Genomic DNA, 23,947 nt, shown 5'->3' on the forward strand with positions numbered 1-23,947 from the left:
AGATTGGAGCAGGGATTGTGATGACAAATTCCTGGGGGAAAGGGTGACATTGCACTCACTGTTGAAAAACATTCCATAAGATCCCTGTACCTTGTTAGGATGTATTTAAGATGACATGTAGCTATGAATAGTTCATAGAATAGCACAGCTGTATTGGTATAGAATTCCCTTTTGAGTAAACAAGAATTTAAGCCAGAGAGCAGTTAAATAGCATTGCTCAATATCTCCAGTGGAACATCTGTGAAAGACAGTTCTTCAAAATTTTGGACTATCCGCAGCATGTTTAACACCACACTGTAAAATTCTGTGGTATTCTAGGTAGCCAATTTTTTATTCATTAGCAAATAAATACAGACACATTTTGAATATCACCCAGGGGAATGTAGCTAAGAAGAATAGCCTTTTAATTAAGGTTCATATGTGTTGAGATTTATTTAGTAAATAAACTTAGTTAGTAAACTTCATGAAATGGTGTTTTTAGTGCTGTGTGTGTTTTTTTGTATTTTCACTAGTTCAGCTAGAATCATAATCGTAACATGATTTTAGAATTTTGATTATATTCTCCTTACATGTGGTTTGGGCAGTTTTTTAAATCCTCCCTTCCCCCAACCCCAAATATTCAGAATAATGTCAGGAAACTACAGTGATTTAATACTTTTTAATGGTATCATAGCCTCCATATGACATTTTTCTTATTACCCTTATGCAAACTCAGAATGGAACTTTTCTAAAAAGGTGCAAAATGAGCCCTTCTAAGTGATAATTCTACCAAATTGTTAGTGTGCAGTGTGGTTCAGTCATCATTGAAAAACCCCACCAGATCTTAAATATCCCTCTCACCTCAGAGGAACCGAGCAGTATTAAATTTTCACATCCCTTTTCAAAAAAATGGACAGATAAAATAAGAATTTGAAAATTAATAGTTTGTATGCAGTATGAGTAAAGTTTGTCCCATTTTTAAGTTGTATTTTCTTCATGAGAATCATAGCTGCATCATTCCCTTTTTCTCTCCTAGTGTCAAAATTTCAGCTTATCAGCACCTTTTTTTTTTTTTTCAGGTGGATGGCCATAGCTTTGTGTTTAAAGTCTAAGAATCATAGCTGCATCATTCCCTTTTTCTCTCCTAGTGTCAAAATTTCAGCTTATCAGCACCTTTATTTATTTTTTTTCAGGTGGATGGCCATAGCTTTGTGTTTAAAGTCTAAGAAGGCGGGCCGGCCCATGGCTCACTCGGGAGAGTGTGGTGCTGATAACACCAAGGCCCTGGGTTCGGATCCTATATAGGGATGGCCGGTTAGCTCACATGGGAGAGCGTGGTGCTGACAACACCAAGTCAAGGGTTAAGATCCCCTTACCGGTCATCTTTTTTAAAAATAATAATAATAATAATAAATAAGTCAAGGGTTAAGATCCCCTTACCGGTCATCTTTTTTTAAAAAAATAATAATAATAATAAAAAATAAAGTCTAAGAAGGGAAATGCTAGAACTTTTTAATTTAGTTATAAACAGTAACATCTTAAGTGTGATGAACCAAAACAGAAAGGTCTCTATGTTTGGTAAAGTCACATTCCCCAGGGATTTACTGAACAGCAACAGCACTGTTACCAGTGTCAGCTGAGGCATTATCTATGTCCTTTTCTAGTGGCTCCTTGTTCCACCAGAGCTGATGAAGAAGGTGTAGTGCTTACACAGTCCTCATTAAGGATTCTTTTCATCACTGTTTAGATTAGCTAACAAAGCCTGGGCTGGGTATCAGTTTGAGAGTTTGACTTCTGCTGGATCTGCTACTGATCTGCAGTACGATCTGTGACAGATCACCAGATTCCTTTCTGTCCTTATTTATTGGTCTGTGGCATCTAGTAACAGATTAACATTTACTGTTAGAGTATAAATAATAAGTTATAAACTGCTTTGAGGTAGTTGGCACAACCAAGATATAATGTGAGTATTACTGTTTAGTGAACAGTATCTTCCATTTTCTAAATAATGCTTTTTGTAGCATCCTTGTTGTGTTTAGTCTTTCTATTTTAGAGAAGCATTTGGAAATCGCTATTTTCCCAACTTTTTCCCATTTTACACTTATGATATTAGATCATCGTATTATAAATTTATTAAAGCGGTAGATTATTTTCGTGTTCCTGAAGCAGCATCCTTTTAGAATCCTTTCAATAAGTTGAAGAAAGGAATTGTATGTTTTAAAAGACAAACTTAACACAAACCTCCTTAGGACAACAAAAACATGTTTTGTCGTGACTCTACTTAGAAAGATGCGCTCAAATACACTAAAGTTTTTGAATTTACATTCTACACTGGCTCTTGGTTCTTGTAACTAAATATACAATTGATTGGGATCAATATTTTCTTCAGTATTTTATTATTGTTTAAGAAAAATGGGGAACCTATTTAACTAAGATCGGTTTTAATCAATCACATGATAAGAATTGGTAAAAGTTTTGAGGTCACCATATTGTAAAGTAATTTATCAGGATTCTCTTCTAGTAGGGACTCACTTGGAAGAAAGTGCTTCTTTCAGATATCTGTTTACTAACCACTTTTGATTAAGCATAAGTATTTTACTCAACCTCTGGAAGCAACATTGTTCTGCCAGGCACTTGGTCTGAATGTGCAATTTTGTAATTCAGAGTAACATTTATTTCTTTGTTCTTCTGAGAATGGATATTTACGCATGTTTTTCCTTTTAGTCCCTGCTTTTGAGAGGTACAGAAGGAAATAAGACTTATTAGTATATTTTTTAAAGTCTATAAAAAATCCTCTCAAATTATGTAGTGGTATTCTGATTGAAAATTGAAGGGGTTGCCAGAGGCTTTATCAAGAACAGATACACTAGACAACTATATATTTTAGTTATTGGCGTATAAGCTAGATTTTTGTATTAGTTTTTGTTGCATGGCTATATACATATGAATTACCAGTGACCGGGTTGCCAGAGGCTTTATCAAGAACAGATACACTAGACAACTATATATTTTAGTTATTGGCATATAAGCTAGATTTTTGTATTAGTTTTTGTTGCATGGCTATATACATATGAATTACCAGTGACCCCTAGTTTTTTCAAAGTATGTGTAATTTTATTTTTAATTAAAGTTTTATTTTTACTAATCATTTTAGTTGTGTTAATCTTACATATTTAGGTTTTAAAATTTTTATTAAGGGCTTAATATCTTAAAAGAAAATTTTGTAGAAATATCTCAAGAGGAACTAATAAAAATAATGTTTACTTTTTGGGAGGACTTGTCATATGTGTATCCCAACCTTATGATTAGGGTAATTAGAAATAGGGAAAAACCATTGAGTTTATAATTCTATGTATGTCAGAAACAGCTGCAAACTTTTAAAAAAATGTTTGGATCTGAAAAGGATCGATTATTGCTTTTTGTATTTTCCCTAATGTTCTACTGCTATAACCTTTTAATAAAATGCATATAATTGTTGGATTTTTAGATATCCTGACTTTTAAATACTTGTAGTGAAATTTTATTAGTATTCTTGGCTGATTTATTTTGGCTCCTGTCTTCTGCATTTGTGACCAAATTATACTTTATATGCTAGACAAGGTTTATGCCAGCCTAATTGGTTGCTGGCATTTCTTAGCCTCACAGCTGCTGTAAATTCAGCTGTGAACTAGAAGACATATAATAGGATCCTGTTTTCAGAGACCAAAAGGCAATTGTCAACATGTAAAACTTGTTTTTGACAGCTCAATAAATATATGAGCTTTTATGGCAAATTAAATAGCAATAATACCAATCTTATGTAACCATCTTAATTTTAAGGATTAGAAAGTCCTGAAGTATGGAATCCATGTTATTTGTTTTTGTTCACTGGGGCAAAGATGGCTTGAATTTGGGTATATAGTCTTCTGTGCAGTCATTTGTGGTTTTTTTTCTTTCTTTTTTTTTTTTAAATTAATCGTTTTATAGTGTAATTGATTTTCACAGCTCTTTACCAATTCCTCCCTTTCCCCTTCATCTTTCCCCTTTCCCTCTTCCCTTTTCCTACCCCCGCAACCTCAATTCTGTTCTCTTAAAAAGTTCAGCAAATTATGTGATTGTTGCATCTTTTTATGTGGTTTATTTTCATTAGCTCCCACATGTAAGTGAGAACATGCAGTATTTCTCTTTCTGTACCTGGCTTATTTCACTTAACATAATTTTCTCTTTTTAAAAAATCATTTGTCATAATATTTACAAACAGATACTAAAAAGATGAGATCTGAACTATTTTCCCTTTAATTTCACCATATCAAAAAGTTGAGCCTTAAATAATGGAAAAAGATATTTCTTAAAATGACCTAAATGTAAAATGACTTTGAAATATAGGTTCTTTTAAAATATTCTTTGAATCGTTATAAAGTTGATTTATATTTTTTGATTTTTATAAACTATCTTGACTTCTAAATTTGGGGTGCAATTTACTTTTCTATTAGGTCGAACCACATGAAATTTCCATTTATTAGGTTGAATGGTCAAATATAGACTTTGTGATTTTTCTTCTGAGAATTAGTGAGGTTTATTATATTTGAAATTCTTTTTAGTTCTCAGTAGCAGAAACCTGTGAGGGTTCTATTCCAAACAATGTAAAGACATGTCCCACCTAAGGTCAATAAGCTGTTCCTAAAAAATATATGTGTGTGAAATGCTGCCTGGGCATTTATTGGCCTTTATTTTAAGTGGGAAAAAAAATTACAATGTATTAATCATCAACCTGAACTCGCTAACTAATTTCAGAAATGTAACTGACACTGTGAATCACCTACATATAAGTAAAATACCATCATGTTTGATCAGCATACAATAAATAAGGTTAACAAATCAGATTTATGTGCAGTAAAATATTTTCTTCCATTATAATTGCTTTTTGCCCATTCCCATTGTTTTCTTCAACACTTTCTTGAATATTTTAGTACTTTTTCAATGCTAAGTAAAACAAATGCAAAATAAATATGAGAGGCCATGGAAATACATTCAGGACAAGTAAACCATGTCAGAAAATGGCTCACACTGAGTATGATTAAGCATCATCCTGTGTCTACTTTTGTATCACTTTGATATTTGGAGTGATTTTTTAAATAAGTCTATATGTGATTCTAACGGTCTATCAATTATATTTGAAATGTAATTCAGAACTTTTCTTGAACACTCTTGTTTAAAATGCTAATTGAATTTTGGCATTTACAAAATAAATCTTTTCTTATATAAACATTAGCTGAAAAATCTTGCATTGAGAGATAAATACATTTTATAAAGCTTGGGTATTAAACCAAGAGGTGTCCTATCAGGAAAATAATGTGTGGGGATATATTCTGTAGGGCTTGCCTATACTTCCTCAAACTCTTTGCAAGTATTTTTTTACTTCACCCTCTACAGACACCATTTCCTACACTAATTTATCTATAAGTAGGTTGAAATAAAACTGGAAACTTTTAAATATGTTTCTAGATTTTAAATTTTAAAAAATCATAGTTTTGAAACTATAGCAGTTATAATCTATAATAATTTATGATGCAGTGTTGATTATATATAATAGTATAAACTTACAGTTTTTTTTTTTCCTTTTTGTCTTTTTTCGTGACCGGTAACGGGATCGCAACCCTCAGTGTCGCGCCCATACCGCGACTGGCAATGGGATCGCAACCCTTGGTGTTGCGCCCGCACCGCGCTCAACCAGTGAACGGACCGGTCTCTATATGGGATCCGAACCCTTGGCGGGAACGCCACTGCGCTCCCAAGCGCCGCACTCTACCAAGCGCGCCACTGGGCCGGCCCATAAACTTACAGTTTTTAAATCTGACCCCCATTTTCTATGAATATGATGTATGATTTAAAAATGGATTGGGACTTCTGGTCAAAATAGCGCAATAAAGTTAATGTATTGGCATCCTTCTGCTTGACACATAAGAGAAAGCCAGAAAGGCATTAGCTGAGCTCAAAAACCATGGAGCATCACTATGAAGCAAATACTAAGGGATGAGTAGGGCTGAAGCAGGCAAAGGATGGCAAAAGTTTGGCTCCTATAGGATGACTGGGGTGGAGTGGGGGGCTAAAATAAAAGAGCATCAGAGCCAGGTTCACTATTTGAAAACAAGGATTTGTGTGTCTCCTCCTTAAATAAAGACACTGATTTAAAAAAAAAATTGCTGCTGATTTGCTATGTGGAGCTAGGTATATAGGGAATTTTCTTCCAAGGGAGATAGTCCAGTGCAATTAAGATAAAAATATAGGGTTATTCAGTGCACTTGGGAAAGTCATGCCAATTATTTGTGGCTTTGTTTGTTCTGATTGGTCAGATGTCTCACCTTTAGAAATTAACAGAATACCTGGAAAACTCTCATGTGTTTGGAATTTGAGGAACATTTTTAGATAACTCATTAGTCAAAGAATCATGCAGAAAATTAGAAAAATAGTTGGAACTGTACAGTAACAAAAATATTATATATAAAAACTTGTAACATGCTGCTAAAGCAATTCTTAGAGAGAAATGTGTAGATTTAATTGCTTATGAGGAAAAAAGAAAGGATAAAGATGAATGAGCTAAGTATTTATCTTAAGAAGTTAAGGGAGAAAAAGAACCCAGCAAAATATGCCCAAAGTAAGTAGAAGAAAAGAAATAATAATGACAAGAGCAGAAATTAAGTACTTGGTAACACATGATAAAAAGACTCAACAAAACTAGGTGTATATTCTTGGAAAAGACAAATAAAACAGACACATCTAAGGTGAGATTGGTCAAGAAAAAAATAACAAAAAAATTAGGAATGAGAAAGTGGATATCATTACAGATGCCACAGACATTAAACAGATATTATGAACAACTTTATGCCCAAAATGTGAACACATATAAAACTCCTAGAAAAGTATAATTCTCAAAACAGTGAAGAGTAGAAAACTATAATCTACAATTATTAAGGAAACTGAATCTTGTCACAAATTACACCCCAAACCGAGATGGTTTTAACCATTGCCTACCAACACTCAAGGTTCAAATAATTCTAATTTTACACTAGTGATTCCAGAGTATGGAAAGGGAAAACTCTGTCATAAAAAATCATTTTATGAGGCTAGCATAACCAGGATGCCAAAATCTAATAAGGTTGCTATGAGAAAGGAAAACCGCTGGCCAGTATCACTCTTGATCAATGATGTTAAAAATCTAGAATAAAATATTCAGTGCAATTCCAATCAGAATCTTAACAGACAGCCTAGCATAACCAGGATGCCAAAATCTAATAAGGTTGCTATGAGAAAGGAAAACCGCTGGCCAATATCACTCTTGATCAATGATGTTAAAAATCTAGAATAAAATATTCAGTGCAATTCCAATCAGAATCTTAACAGACAGTGTTTTGTTATTGTTGACTTATTTGATTTTTGGAGCTTGATAAGCCGATTCTAAAATGTATACAGACATGCAAAAGGCCAAGATCAAAGATAGTCATTTCTTTTTTTTTTCACAACTGGCCAGTACAGGGATCCGAACCACTGACCTTGGTGTTTTAACACCATGTTCTAACCAACTGAGCTTAACTGCCTAGCTCCTATAGAAATTTTTAAGGAACAATAAGGCAGGAGGGCTTATTCTACCAGATGGCTTATTAATAGGTAAGCAAAGCTATAATAGTAATTAAAACAATGTAATTTTGGTCAAGGATAAAAAAATAGACCCATGCATATATGCTTGAAATATGAAAGAGTATTGCAGATAAGCAGGTTGAAGGAAGGGCTTTTCAGGAACAATTTGCTGAACAAATGCTGGAACAATTTGTTTTCCATAGTGGGGAAAAAGAAACTGTGTCATTGTGCACAAGTATGATATGGATTAAAGTCCTGAATATGAAAGGTTTTGTGAAACTTTAGAAGAAAATGTAAGAAACTGTCCTGGGATTTTGTCTCAGGAAGAATTTTATGACAAAAAAGCCATAGTGGAAAAATATATATTTGACTACATTAAAATAAGGACTTAAATTCATTAAAAGATACCATAAAAGGAAAAAGATAAGCCACAACTTTGGAGAAAATATTTGCAATACATGTAACAAAAGATTAATGCCAAGAATATATAGAGAGTTTCTATAGAGAAGTAGCAGGAAAAAAGACACACACTCAAAAGGCCTGAATGGCCAACAAACACAAAAATTGGCACAACCTCATTAAGTCAGAGAAATTAGAACCACAATGAATCTGACAAATATTAAGTATTATTGTGGATGTGAAATAATTGCTAGGGGGATTACAAATCATTACAGGTACAGCCACTATAGATAGGAAAACATCATAGCACTAACTAGAAAGGTTTTGTTTTATTTATTTTTGGTGGCTAGCCTAAACGGGATCCAAACCCTTGACTTTGGTGTTTATAACACCACACTGTAACCAACTGAGCAAACTGATTAGCCGTAGAAAGGTTTTAAGTGTGCATACTCCATTATTCTATATTTCTTCTCTCAACTATATATTGTAGAAAAATTCTTGCATATTTGTACACATGTATAAGAATGCCCATAGCACCATTGTTCCTAATAGCAAAATCATGAAAACAACTCAAATATCTATCAACAGTGTAATAAATAAATAATTTTGGCATATTCATGCAATGATATGATATCTAGTAGTGAAAATGGATTATATACATTATATATAAATACAACAGTTATATACAATATAAATGAATCTCAAGAAATAATATTGAGCAAAAGAAGTCTTAAAGTAGTGTAAATCCATTTATATACAGTTTAAAAGTAGTTGGCAAACTGTTCATATTTTGTGCATGTGTTGCATTTACAGGTGGTAAAACTATAAAGAAAAGCCATGGTATGATTATCTCAAATGTCAGGGAAGCAGTTACCTCTGGGGAGGGGAAAAGGGGAGAAAGTAAGGGGAATTCAGTTAGCGAAGGGAACATAAGAGGATTCAAAAGTGTTTCTTAACCTGGCTGCTGGTGGATATCCAGGTGTTTGCTGTGTTTTTTGTTTTTTGTTTTCAACCTAGAAGTATATATGGTGTAATTCACAATAAAATAAATGGGGGGATCCAAGAGAGACAAAGGACAATGAGTTAGTGAAGATGGAATACATGAATTTTCTCAGACAGGCCAGAAAAATGGGATGGTATTTGAAGGTCCACATGGAGATTGTCCCAGGTTCTGTGGAAAGAAATTTCCAATCCTGATAAGTCTTATTAATATCCATGCATGATTCTTATTAACAACTGAGACTTAAGCTAAAGCATAACATTTTTCTGCCGCTAGTACCATCATTCTCCCAGTCATCCAGGCTGGAAACTTCCCTGCTACACTATTACCATATTATGATTTTTTCCTTTGAAAATCTCATGTATCTGTCCGTCTTATTTTACTTTTTAACACCTTTGTTAACAGGCGCTTGCTTTTTTTGAAAAAAATCAAATCATAAATTTTTATTACAGTTAAAAAAGAAGTACTTGAGTATCTCAATTGAAAACCATATAAAAAACAAACCAAAAACCTTTAGAGCTCAAGGCTGGAGAGTGCTGAGCCTCTTGTTGTGCCTTGCGCTGCTCAGACTAGCGAACAGTACAAGATGGCTAAAGGTGACCCTAAGAAACCAAAGGGCAAGATATCTGCTTATGCCTTCTTTGTGCAGACAGAACATAAGAAGAAAAATAGAGAAGAACATAAGAAAAACCCAGAAGTCCCTGTCAATTTTGTGGAATTTTCCAAGAAATGCTCTGAGAGGTGGAAGACAGTGTCTGAGAAAGAGAAGTCTAAATTTGATGAAATGGCAAAAGCAAATAAAGTATGCTGTGATTGGGAGATGAAGGATTATGGACCAGCTAGGAGAGGCAAGAAGAAGGACCCTAATGTCCCCAAAAGGCCACTGTCTGGATTTTTCCTTTTCTGTTCTGAGTTCCGCCCCAATATCACATCCACAAACCTTGCCATCCCTATTGGAGACATGGCCAAAAAACTGGGTGAGATGTGGAATAACTTAGTGACAGTGAAAAGCAGCCTTACATCACCAAGGCGGTGAAGCTGAAGGAGAAGTGCAAGAAGGATGTTGCTGACTATAAGTCTAAAGGAAAGTTTGATGGTGCAAAGGGTCCTGCTGAAGTTGCCAGGAAAGAGGTGGAAAAGGAAGACAGGAAGAGGAGGAGGAAGAAGAGGAGGAGGAAGAAAAGGAGGAGGAGGATGAATAAAAACCTGTTTATCTGTTTCCTTGTGAATGCCTTAGAGTAGGGGAGCACCGTAATTGACACATCTCTGAGGTGTGTGTCTTGCCCTCATTAGGTTTAATTACAAAAGTTGATCAAGATCATATTGTAGTCTCAGAGTGCTCTAGAAATTGTCAGTGATTTACATGAAGTGGCCATGAGAGTCCGGAGTACCCTGAAACTGTATCAAAGTTGTATGTATTTCCTAACATTTTTAAAACAAAAAGGCACTCATGTTCCCCTTGCTCTGTGTACTTTGCTGTTGGTGTGACAAGGCATTTAAAGATGTTTCTGGCATTTAAAAATGTTTTAAGGTTATTGGCTAAAAATCCTGAGTTATGAACTGTACATATCTGTAGTTTTCAGAAAGAACAAAACAACAGAGACAGTCTTGATGTTCCTTGCTTGGTGTTGAGGCTGCAGGGGAAGATGCCTTTTGGAGGGGCTGTAGCTCAGGGCATGCCATCTGAGGCTGGTCCCGTTAACACTGTGGTGGGCATCCATTTAGCTTCAGGTTGTCTTGTTTGTGTATATAATGACACAGTATAGCTAAGATGGCAGCTTTCTTAGCTGTGGAAAGGGGGATCAGCTAGCATGAGAAGTGTTTGAGTTTTTTACTTTTTTAGTTAAGTGTGGTAATTTTTGAACTGTTTTTCAACAAACTGTACAACTCTTCATTGTCAGCAAAGAGCCGTTGCATCGATGAAAGTTCAGGGACCTTCTGTACTTAAACATAATTTGAAGTATTCTGTTATTTTTTTGTATGTTGAGGGTGCTGAAATGTTTTTAAAGTTAAATAAACAGTATAACATTTTTTAAAAAATACAAAAATACAAAAAAAACCCATTAAAGGCATATTAGGAAAAATCAGGGTTTTTTTTTTTTTTAGAGATTTCTTTAGGTATAAATAAAAGCCTCATGCTGCAGATATTTCCAGTTATCTGGTCAACTGGCAAAAAAGCAAACACATGAGACTTCGTTCAGTTCCAGCCTTTTTATTCAATTCTTACTGCTGGGATTTCATATTTATTTCTTATTGGATGAGTAAACTGGATTATGGTAGACATAGCCAACATATTTCTCATCCTGCCCTGCTCAACCTCTAGAGTTTAGTCTTCGCTGGTGATTCAGATGCTTTTGACTCTGCTAATTACCAGTTTGTTTTCTGAGATGTCTGCATTGGCAATTGAAGTTGTGGAGGAGACTGCTGAGGCTGAATGTTCTCTCATGATTTTCTTTTTTCCTTTTTTTTTGGCAGCTGACCAGTACAAGGATCTCGACCTTGCTCTCCTTGACTTTCTGTATCTTATCATTGCCGACTCTGTCTACTATCTTTGGAGATTAAGGTCCCTGTGAAATTGTGACCTATAGTTCTTATACATATTTTGCCCCACTGGTCTACCTTCTTTTGCACACATAGTTATTGGTACACTTAGTCATTCTTGCTCAGGAAGGTTGGAATACGGTGGCAGATACCCAGCAGTACAAATGGTGGTGGTGTTGTTCTTGCTTTTTGGAACATGCACATGCTTTTTCCCCCATTCCTATTGTGGTAATTCTGCTGGTAATTGCAGGGAGATATTGTTTGTTTTATGTACCATATATATGTTTTGCTTTAGGTATTTAAAGAGCTGTAAATTATCCTAAGGTAAATTGTAGATGCCCCAAGGATTTCATGTGGGAAATACATATGAAAACTCCTTATGTTCTGCGTTTTAGTAGGTAATGAGGATGCAGATATATAACAAATAGTTTCTATCCTTACTTGACTAATAATCAAACAGATGGGTAAGATGAAAACAGATGAAATAAGTAAAAAAAAATGTATTTCATATATATTTGTGCATATGTGTGTATATGTGTGTTTATATACGTATAAAAACTTATGTGTGCTTCTAGGAATTTGTTTTAAGGAAATAATGTGAAAAGTGCCTAATAACAGATATATAATAGTATTTATGGCCGTGTTTATAATACACTACAGTGTAAAAAATAAAGTACATAACGTAAGTGACCACCAATAAGTGATAAACATAATGGAATATTATGTAATAATTTAAAATAATTATTTAGTTCTATAGTTTTTAACAAGTAAGATCTGCAGTCTGTTAAGAGGGAGAAAACAAGTATAATGTTTTCTTTCTACAGGTGGTAAGACTGAAATAGTCAGGGAAAACAAAGAATAGAGTAGATTTGGATAGGCAACATGTAGAAGATGACATTTTGATTAGCATTTCCCAACCTTTTTGGACTCAAATTCCTTTTCCGAATTTTAAAATCTCATCAGTTTGTACAGTGTGTGATAAAAAGTGATTTTTAAGTAAAATGAATTTTATATCAGTATAGTATTAAAACTTGTCATGAATTTTTGTTCTACAGAGTCATTTTTGGCTCATAGTAAGGAAACTTTCTAATGATTAGAACTGCTTAAGAGTATTAAATTTCAGGCATTCCATATCACAGTGCTGTGATTATTTATCATATATGCTGAAAATAAACTTTGGTGGGTCTCATCTAATTTCTTGCGTTCCTAAACTTGACAAATAGCAAATTGATATATGGCCCCATGGACAACGTTTATTCCCTAATCCTGAGAGTCTAGAAATCCCTTGTAAGAAAGATAGTGTAATTTTTTAGGAAAAAATTGTAAGTTACAAAATTGTATTTGATAGTGTTTAGGAATGCTATAATTTGTGGCATTTAAAAAATGTATATTTTGGGCCGGCCCGGTGGCGCACTCAGTAGAGTGTGGCGCTTGGGAGCGCGGCGGTGCTCCCGCCGAGGGTTCGGATCCCATATAGAGACCGGTCCGCTCACTGGTTGAGCGCGGTGCGGGCGCGACACTGAGGGTTGCGATCCCGTTGCCGGTCGCGGTATGGGCGCGACACCGAGGGTTGCGATCCCATTACTGGTCACGAAAAAAGACAAAAAGGGAAAAAAAAAAAAGTATATTTTTTTTCCCACTTAGGCCGAATACACCAAGCAATGGTAACATCTTTAAATGAAGATAATGAAAGTGTAACTGTTGAATGGATCGAAAATGGAGATACAAAAGGCAAAGAGGTATGATCACAGGTTTAAATTTTATTTCTAGTCCTGCAGTCAAAATTCTGAATATAAAACAAAACAGAAATGTATATCACTTTTATGTAGTGCATGTATTTTTTGTCATTCCTTGGAAAACCTTTCAAATGATTAAAAATTTCCATTCAAAGAAAGGTAGAATTTATCCTACACACTCGTATTTTATGTGATTGCACATGTCAGTCCTGTTAATTATTAGATGAAGACATACTATTTTTTAAAACTAGCTCACAAAATTTGAAAGTTGCTATAATAATTATGTGGTTCTGTTGGTCACTGTGTTGTTAGCAGGTTATGTGATCAAGACAACAATGAGCCATTTTAAGAGAGATTCTTTAAATATATGTGGATTATATTTCTAAATTATCTAGTTTGCAGAGCAGTGCCATTCATTAGGCTAAAATCAATGAAGGGTTACTTTGTGTGAAATTACTTGAAAAATGAAAGGTTAATCATCATATACGCTCTCAAAATATGTGTGTGTGTATGCGTTTTAAACAGATTGACCTGGAGAGCATCTTTTCACTTAACCCCGACCTTGTACCTGATGAAGAAATTGAACCCAGTCCAGAAACACCTCCACCTCCAACATCCTCGGCCAAAGTAAACAAAATTGTAAAGGTTAGTTATGAAAATTCAGAGTTGTGTATGTGTTTGCTGGTTTGAAATTTGTAGGCTGTGAAGTGTATATTTTAAGTATTGATTAGTTTGCTTTTAAAAAAAAGCTTTAGGGCTGGCCCGTGGCTCACTCGGGAGAGTGTGGTGCTGATAACACCAAGGCCCTGGGTTCGGATCCCATATAGGGATGGCCGGTTCGCTCACTGGCTGAGCGTGGTGCTGACAACACCAAGTCAAGGGTTCAGATCCCCTTACCGGTCATCTTTTAAAAAAAAAAAAAAAAAAGCTTTAATTCTTTCTGCTATTCATATCCATGTATATGCACACATACTTTCAAGGATTGAGGTTGTCTAATTCACAATTAAGACACTTATTAGATAAGATCCTAGAAATTCCTTGCCTAGTTAGGATTTTTCCTGAAACCAGTAGCTTCTCAGGAGATATGGATCAAAACCATTTGCTTGTCAGTGTTTGTTGAATGAATTCATATGACTTTGACACAGGAAGAATAGCTGTTTATTATGAAAAATAAGTGCCCACTCTGATAGTGTTTTGAAATTATAATTCTGCTGTGTATGGTTTTTGTTTTGTTTTGTTTTGTTTTGTTTTTGCAGCTGGCCGGTATGGGGATCTGAATTCTTGACCTTGGTGTTAGCAGCACCACACTCTAAAGAGCTGAGCTGAGCCCTTTATTTGTGTTTATTAAAGAAAGATGGGAAATGATGAAGTGCAGTTTAACTACTTCTATATTGACTATGAAGATAAGCTTTAAAACCATGCTATATCCTCCCTAGCAGTTTTGTCTTTACACAAGTTAAACACACGTTATTTTTATTGTTTTTAAAGATAATTCCTTTCTTTCTCTCAAACCCCTTCACTGTTAAAACTTTGTATCAACATACAGCTCTTTTTAAACCAGGTAGTCCTGCAAAGTTGTTGAATCCACAACTCTGTGTTCAGTTCAACAAGCATTTATTGTTTTTTTTCTGCATTGTGCCAGGTATTATGCTGGGCAGAATACAAAGACGACTATGACATGGCTTTCAGCCTATAGGACCTTGACATATTGCAGGGATGATATACATAAGCATCCAAATAATAGTATGATAGAAGCTTGAGGATATCAACAAAACATTCTGCTTTGTAAACTGTGTATATGAATGAAAGGCATATTTTCTTTTCTTCGAATTTTAAGCATATTGAGTCACTGCTTAGAGGTCATTAGTTACCCCTTGTAAATGAACTGTTTTTTATAATCAGCTTCAAAACCTTGGAGGATCTTCATATTTTATCCTTCTTGGTATATCATTAGCAACCTTTGCTATACACTAGAATCACCTGGAGAATTTTTGAAATACTGATTTCTGGACCCCACTCCCAGAAAAAAAAAAAAAAAAAAAAGCTTTAATTCTTTCTGCTATTCATATCCATGTATATGCACACATACTTTCAAGGATTGAGGTTGTCTAATTCACAATTAAGACACTTATTAGATAAGATCCTAGAAATTCCTTGCCTAGTTAGGATTTTTCCTGAAACCAGTAGCTTCTCAGGAGATATGGATCAAAACCATTTGCTTGTCAGTGTTTGTTGAATGAATTCATATGACTTTGACACAGGAAGAATAGCTGTTTATTATGAAAAATAAGTGCCCACTCTGATAGTGTTTTGAAATTATAATTCTGCTGTGTATGGTTTTTGTTTTGTTTTGTTTTGTTTTGTTTTTGCAGCTGGCCGGTATGGGGATCTGAATTCTTGACCTTGGTGTTAGCAGCACCACACTCTAAAGAGCTGAGCTGAGCCCTTTATTTGTGTTTATTAAAGAAAGATGGGAAATGATGAAGTGCAGTTTAACTACTTCTATATTGACTATGAAGATAAGCTTTAAAACCATGCTATATCCTCCCTAGCAGTTTTGTCTTTACACAAGTTAAACACACGTTATTTTTATTGTTTTTAAAGATAATTCCTTTCTTTCTCTCAAACCCCTTCACTGTTAAAACTTTGTATCAACATACAGCTCTTTTTAAACCAGGTAGTCCTGCAAAGTTGTTGAATCCACAACTCTGTGTTCAGTTCAACAAGCATTTATTGTTTTTTTCTGCATTGTGCCAGGTATTATGCTGGGCAGAATACAAAGACGACTATGACATAGCTTTCAGCCTATAGGACCTTGACATATTGCAGGGATGATATACATAAGCATCCAAATAATAGTATGATAGAAGCTTGAGGATATCAACAAAACATTCTGCTTTGTAAACTGTGTATATGAATGAAAGGCATATTTTCTTTTCTTCGAATTTTAAGCATATTGAGTCACTGCTTAGAGGTCATTAGTTACCCCTTGTAAATGAACTGTTTTTTATAATCAGCTTCAAAACCTTGGAGGATCTTCATATTTTATCCTTCTTGGTATATCATTAGCAACCTTTGCTATACACTAGAATCACCTGGAGAATTTTTGAAATACTGATTTCTGGACCCCACTCCCAGAAATTCAATTTTATTTTATCTTAGAGGGAGGCCCTAGCATCAAAATTTTGTTTGTTTGTTTTGGCAGCTGGCCTATACGGGGAACCAAACCCTCGACCTTTGTGTTGTGGCCACGCTCTAACCAACTGAGCTAACTGGCCAGCCTTAATATTCTTTTAACAGTACCCATCTGATTTAAATGTGCAGCCAAGGTTGAGAACAACTGCATTATTTGATATCTTTTTTTGAAGTGAATAAAATGAAGTCTTAGTAAATAAATAATAGGACCAAAAGTTTATGGCTTTGATCTGTGCAGTCGGTGTTCAAATCTTTGAAACGCTAATGAAGCCTTTTTAGGATAACTGACAATGCATGTTTCTTAGTTTTTTGATATTTCAGTTTAACAAGGGGCTCTAAGCTGTCTAGAACTAATACTTTATTAATTACCCCCTGATAGCCAAAGGTGAAGTTTATTATATGCTTTTCACAGGATAGCATAGTTATTAAAAGCACACGTTATAGTGAAGCTACTTAGCCTATCTGTGCTTCAGTTTCCTCATCTATGAAATGGAAATAGCAATAATAATGACCACACAGGTTGTTACAAAGATTAATCAAAGTAATACATGTGAAATCCTTAGAGCAGTGCCTGGCTCACATTAATTCCTGAATATGTGGGGAGGGTGGAGGAGGAGGGGAAAAAACTCATATAAGGGAACTTGAATATTGATAGTAATTCATTAAAAATTTATAGTTTTTCTCCATTTAGTTTTTTATTATTGTGTGTCTACTTACTTTTGTTTAATTAAAAGAAGGTGAGATCATGATACATATTAGGAATGAAGAGAGAAAATATAATGAACTTTTTTTTTCTTTTATAGAATCGACGGACTGTGGCTTCTGTTAAGAATGAGCCTCCTCCAAGAGATAATAGAGGTAAAGTAAAATATCTACAGAACATTCCATCCAACAACCTCAGAATATTCATTCTTCTCATCAGCACATGGATCATTCTCCAGGATAGATCACATATTCGTAATAACTTCGTATAGCATACATTATACGAAGTTATACGATTTCAGTTGCTTTGAATTTAAAATTCTGGGCAGATGATAATTTGTCAGATGTTATAGAAGAAAATCTTGTGCTCCTTGATCCTTTGGATTCAAAGATCTGTGACTCTAAACCAAGAGATGACATGTAGCAATATATTTGAGTCATTTTTCTGGACTCTCATTTGTATCTTGTCCTGTTCCTGGTTTTGATAAAGCAGCTCAAAAGTAAAGCTCACATAGTTGTGATAGGCATGCTTTGTCATTGTATACCATTTTTTGTGTGTATGTGGTGAAATTATAAATAAAATTTTTCATTATAAGTACAGTACTCTAAAAAGAAAACTATACTTCTTCCTCTTATCTTTTTCTTTCAGCACGCAGAAAATCTAATTGTGTGAAGGAAGTAGAAAAATTGCAAGAAAAACGAGAAAAGAGAAGACTGCAACAGCAGGAACTTAGAGAAAAAAGAGCCCAGGTTTGTAACAAACATAGTTTATCAGTGAAAGTGATTGACTTGTGAAAAAAGAGTTGATTCATTTAAGGAACTTAAAGAATTCCTTAAATTGATATTGAAGAATAATATAAACTCTTGTAAAAATAAGTTACTATAACAGATTTTTACTTCATGCACTTTTCCTATCTTAATTGGGTGTTAGCCTCAAAGTTTGTTCCATTATCAATAGTAAGCCATTGTGTTACAGAATTCTAATGTGTATATTTTAACACTCAAGAATAATAGCCTTTTGATTTTAAAAAAGACATAAAAATACATCTGGAAAAATATCCAGTTAAAATACATGATTGCAGTATAAATTTTATTGTTTTTTCATGGCTGATAAGTTTAATATGTCATAGGTAAAGGAGGGAAATTCCTTGCGTTTTGATTTATACTAGGTATGAGGGTCTCATGTTCCATTCGAATGGTAGCAAAATTGTTTAATAACAATTGAAAAATTGCATAGAGGACTGGTCTTTTATCCCTCTACAGGTCTTCTCATATTAGAAATTTTATTATACGTATAACTCCTCCATTGTTCTTGTATCTATTATAGTCTCAGAACAGATGCCACCTGGTGTTTCCATTGGGTACTTTATAATATTTATGCATCTCTTTGTGATCTCTTAATTCTCATTTCACATTCTGCTTCTCAGTTGATATAGTTGTTATTATTTCCTAGAAGATTAATTGAAAATAAGTTTTACTAACAGTTTTGAAATTTAGTTATATTGAAAACAAATCCGAATATGATGTATGAAAAATATCTGACTTTTAGAAAGTTCAGTAATTTATTATGAATGGCTAGGAGAGGTTATTGATTATGATGTATGAAAAATATGATGTATGAAAAATATCTGACTCTTAGAAAGTCAATAATTTATTATTAATGGCTAGGAGAGGTTATTGATTATTGATATTTGTATTTTAATCTGAATTTCTTGGTTTTGAAGCATAAAAGTTATTCAGTAATGCAGTCAATTATTATATCAGTGACTGTATTCAATTATTTATTTTAAAGATTTTTAAAAATTATCTCCGCTTTTGATTTCTTTAAGTTTTATGTCTTATTAATTTTGGGCTATTTTATCATGCCTTAGTTTCTTTTTAGAGGGTTAACAAAAAAGGAAATAACATAAATGAATTCGTAATTCTCCTTTGCTGAAACACTGGATTAAGAAATTGGATGAATTTGTTTAAATGAATTTTTCTAGAATTTCAGCTTTTCTAGAGCTCTTTGCCAGTGATTAAGATGAGCACTATTTCTGTTTTTTCTTTATTTTCTAGGATAATTAAAGTATATGTGTAACAGATGGATTTTTGAAACAGTTAAATGTTCCTTTAATGAAGAGTGTTTGGTTTGGAGCAAACAGGATACATGCAGACTAACAGAATGTGTTTTTAATAAGAAAGTGATTCTGAACATATTAAATTTGAACTCTGAACCTATCAGTTTGGGCTTGGTTATGACAAATGATACAATCTTTTAATTTTATTTTTCAGGCCATATATAACATAAATGCAACAAAGATGACATGGTTGTAATTATAATAAACAGTGAATTTTCTCTGTTTCCTAATAGGATGTTGATGCTACAAACCCAAATTATGAAATTATGTGTATGATCAGAGACTTTAGAGGAAGTTTGGATTATAGACCATTAACAACAGCAGATCCTGTAAGATTCTTTGTTTGTGATTCATTGTGCTGGATCTTTTTATGCTTTAAATGAAAACATTTAGTGATACCTACTAAATTCATATTGTAGTTTTTTCAATCCTTATGGATGCTCATTCCCCACATTTTAAGAAAATCAAGAAAAAATCCACATTTAGGCTCATTTTTCATAATTTGTTCCCTTTTATTTATTTATTTATTTATTTTTTGGGGTGGCTGGCCAGTACAGGGATCCAAACCCTTGACCTTGTGTTATCATTTCTCATAATTTGATATATGAGACATGCTGTCCACAGAGATGTTCTTTTCAAAGCAAAGCCTCCCTGTCTTTGGAAGGACAGAGCAACAGTTAAAGGAGTGATGGCAGAAGACCCAGTTTCCTTTCTTGCCATCACTTGTGCTTTGATCTCAATTCCAAGCTTATTTCCTCTTTGGCTTGGGCAATAGATCCCTCTATTATTCCAATTTATTATTAGTTTATTTGTTATTTTTAAATAAATATTCTGGCTTTTAACAATACATGATGGTTATCGAGGGCAGCAGTGGATCAGAAATCTAGTGCTAGAAAAGATGTTCTGCTTTTATTACTCAATTCCTTTCCTGTTGAAGAATGAGAATTTATTGGAAAGGGAATACTTCGTAAGTAACCGACACTTATGAAAAATAATCCATCTGACCTAGAATATACAGAATGTGTTAGTTACAAAAAATTTATTTGTGTTAGGCCAGAGGTATTATATAGTATTTAATAGAATTATTGTCTAGAACGTATGTATCCCATGTGTTCTAGACCTTGCTACCTTCCATGTGTTTCACTGCTACATCTAAGTTCATGCTTCATGACAGGAATTAGCAAACTTTTTCTGAAAGAGGCCCAATAGTAAATACTTTTAGCTCTATGAGCCAGTATGGTCTTTGTAACAACTATCAATTTTGCCATTTTTTTGTAAAAGCAGCCATAAATGCATAAACAAATGGGTATGACATTCATTTCAGTTGATGTGTTTCCATAAAACTTTACAGAAGCAAATAGTGGGCCAAATTACTTTGCCAATCCCTTCTTTATGTTAACTGTTAGTAAATGGAGGCGTTTACTGGAAACATAAGTTTTATGAAAAATATTCATTTATAAGAATTGGCATATTAATAAAATCGTTCAAATTATTTTGGTCAGTAATCTTCTGAGAATCCTGTTTCTTGCCTGTAGTTATCTTAGCCAACAACTTTCCCTATAAATCAACCTGAAAATATGCCACTTCTGATAGAGCAGAAATTTTTACTTTTGTTGTATGCAGCATATCTTGAAGTGTATAAGGCAGCTTCTTAACGTGAACTTAATGCTACTAAGAACAGTAGTAGTCTCCACAAAATTATTTCCTAAGGTGATGGTTTTTACCAAATAGCGAAATAAGCAAATTTCCATTACACTCAGAATTGTAGAAATAATTGTCTGATAACCATTAAAATTTGTGCAAAGCAAATTTGTTTTTTAAGCTTACCTATCATATTTATGATATGTATAAATTCCTAAAACCTTTGTAGGAAATATTACATAGTTTATTTTTCAGTGTTTTACATGCCACCGATAATCACTAAAATAAAAAATAAATGAATTTTTAAAAAAATCACCGAAATAAAATGTTTTTATTCCTAGATTGATGAACATAGAATATGTGTTTGTGTAAGAAAACGACCACTGAATAAAAAAGGTATGCTTAATGAGCTCTAATGAAGGGTTGGTTTTATCTTACTTGTAGTTTGATAATAGCACAAAGCAAATTGGTTTGGAAGAATCAAATTTAAATCATTTCCTTTCATTTGTACATAACCACTATATAGAGTTCTATGGATGTGGTTGTTGGTTTGTTATTGTTCTGTGCATCATTGACATTCCTGGTTTCTCACAGATTTCGTGATTTTTTTACTTTGTTGTTGAAATATTTTGTCTTATTGAGTGGCGTATTTATGGGATATTATCTTTATATTTACAGAACTTGCTACTGTTACCTAAATTCTTACTACTTAAAATAATTTTTGTACATTAATTCAAATGCTGTGAAAATTACTTGGCATTGATTTTTATTTATTCTTTTAGAAACTCAAATGAAAGATCTTGATGTAATCACAATCCCTAGTAAAGATGTTGTGATGGTACACGAACCAAAACAAAAAGTAGATTTAACAAGGTACCTAGAAAACCAAACATTTCGTTTTGATTATGCCTTTGATGACTCAGCTCCTAATGAAATGGTTTACAGGTAGGTAAATTTGTTTTAAATTAGAATTTTGTTCTTATACTGTATCATCACCACCCTGAAACATAGGTTGATCTTGGGATATTTCTCCAGAGATGCAATATGCTTTTTTATTCTGAGTTTAAATGAAGAAAACTTAATAAACACTATAATGAATGTTAACACTTGTTTATTTAATACTCCCTAAAATCATAGTTTAAATTGCTAACTTCTTTTTTCTTTTTTTTGTTCTTTTTGAGACCAGCCGCACCGCGCTCAGCCAGTGAGCGCACTGGTCATCCCTATATAGGATCCAAACCCATGGTGGGAGCGCTGTGGTGCTCCCAGCGCCGCACTCTCCTGAGTGCACCACGGGCTCGGCCCTAAATTGCTAACTTCTAATTAGCTTATTATATACATATTACACACCTACCATATGTATGGATAAGAAATTTCTGGAAAATGTTAACCTCTAGGAATGGGATGTGTTGAGAGGAGGACTTTTAATTTTTGCTTATTAATCTCTGTACTGGTAAAGAAATTTGAAGTACCTGTTGTTAACTGTCAATCATTAATTTGTCTAAATCTTTATTTAGCATGTACTACCACTTAAGTTGAAAAAGCTGTGTAAATGTACTTGCATTTGCCTAATTTTATCATCTTTAAACTTGGACATAGTTTTACTACATGAGATTCTTTTATGTTTATATATTCAACTTATTAACAGTTCAAAATTACATGTATCATATATTGATATCCCAAATTTTGTATGCCAAATTCAGATTTTTCATACATCAGATTGCAAACCTTCATTTCTGGTAATTATAACTGATTAGTTTTAGCAGCATTGCAATTTAGTCTACATAAAGCTGCCTTTGCACTTACTTGAATGCTGTGTTTTATTATCCTTTTATTTTATAAAAATGATTGGAAAACAGAAAATTAGAGTTAATAAGACTCCTAAGAATTGAAGGTGTTACAAATGAAATACTAAGATCAACTTCATTTGTCTTAAGCCAGTAAACTGGGAGTTCAGTTCTAAAGAAAAAGGACAAAATTAAAGAACGTATGAATAGAATAATGTGAAGAGTATGTTTGAAAAGGGAATTATTATTGTAAATTGTATATTTTTTAGTTTTGTCTTCCCCCTTTTTGCTTCTACTTCTGCCTCATAAGAGTTTGCATGACTTTTATAATAGTTTTCAAGAAATTGTTATACTAAAGGTATGTTTCTGTGTATGGGAGATTTGTTAAACATCCTGTGATTCACCCTGTATTTATGCTTCTGAACTTTAGCAATATTTATCCTTATCTTCTTGGCTCATACTTAACTTTTATGGATTGAGAAGTTATACAGGGAACTTCCTGAGACTTCTGGCAGCAAGATGGCAGTCTGAAGGCAGCGGCAGCGGTAGAAACTCAAGACTCGGGGGCCCCAAGGACTGGAAGAAATCACAGTGCCTACTTGGAAAGAAGAAAAGGTATCGACTTGCTCCAGCCTGACCCCAGAGCGGGCCTCTAGAAAGGCTGGAGCCGCCGCTGCTTGCAGTCGGTGACCACGCAACTCTTCACCCGCCCGCGGAAGCGGCAGTGGCATCAGCAGAGGAACTGCTGGCAGCAGAGCCAGTAGCAGCAGCAGCAGCGGAGGAACCGGTGGCAGCGGAGCCAGCGGCAGCGGCAGCAGTGGAGGAACTGGCGGCAGCAGCAGCAGCGGAGGAACCGGCATCAGTGGCAGCAGTGGAGGAGCCGGCGGCAGTGGTGCCCTCAATGTCAGCAGCAGAAGTGGTGCCAGCAGTAACGGCAACTGCAGCAGCAGCGGTGGAACCGGTGGCAGCGGCAGCAGTGGAGGACCCGGCATCGTAAGCGGCACCGGTGCCAGTGGGGGAAGCGGCACCAGCGATAGCAGCGGGAGCAGGGGAAGCGGCGGCAGCGGAGCCGACGGCAGTGGTGCCGGCAGCAGCGGTGTGAACGGTGGCAGCGGCAGCAGCTGGGGAACCGGCAGTGGTAGGAGCGACACCCTGCGGTACCACCCCGTCACCCAGCTGCCCGGCAGAGTCCAAGCTGACCAGAGAGGTGGCTCCCTGGAGAGGCCCAAGACC

The 23,947-nt window shown here is 34.7% G+C and overlaps 1 protein-coding gene and 1 pseudogene across 1 annotated transcript; both read left to right on the top strand.

Moving 5' to 3' along the window:
* The first annotated feature begins 2,512 nt into the window (after nucleotides 1–2,512).
* Nucleotides 2,513–10,194, top strand: LOC103600791 (annotated as a pseudogene).
* A 2,988-nt stretch (nucleotides 10,195–13,182) lies between these two features.
* Nucleotides 13,183–23,852, top strand: LOC103600795 (kinesin-like protein KIF2A; the record flags this gene model as incomplete). The annotated part of the gene is made up of 9 exons (XM_008585124.1): nucleotides 13,183–13,272; nucleotides 13,795–13,914; nucleotides 17,268–17,322; nucleotides 17,816–17,916; nucleotides 19,520–19,615; nucleotides 21,269–21,323; nucleotides 21,710–21,872; nucleotides 23,198–23,329; nucleotides 23,434–23,852. Coding segments are annotated over exons 1-9 (1,219 nt in total), but the record flags the coding sequence as incomplete, so codon positions are not given.
* Between the last annotated feature and the right edge of the window lie 95 nt (nucleotides 23,853–23,947).

This window comes from Galeopterus variegatus, unplaced genomic scaffold (genome assembly GCF_000696425.1).
Source record: "Galeopterus variegatus unplaced genomic scaffold, G_variegatus-3.0.2 Scaffold3462, whole genome shotgun sequence".
NCBI classification, from domain to species: domain Eukaryota; kingdom Metazoa; phylum Chordata; class Mammalia; order Dermoptera; family Cynocephalidae; genus Galeopterus; species Galeopterus variegatus.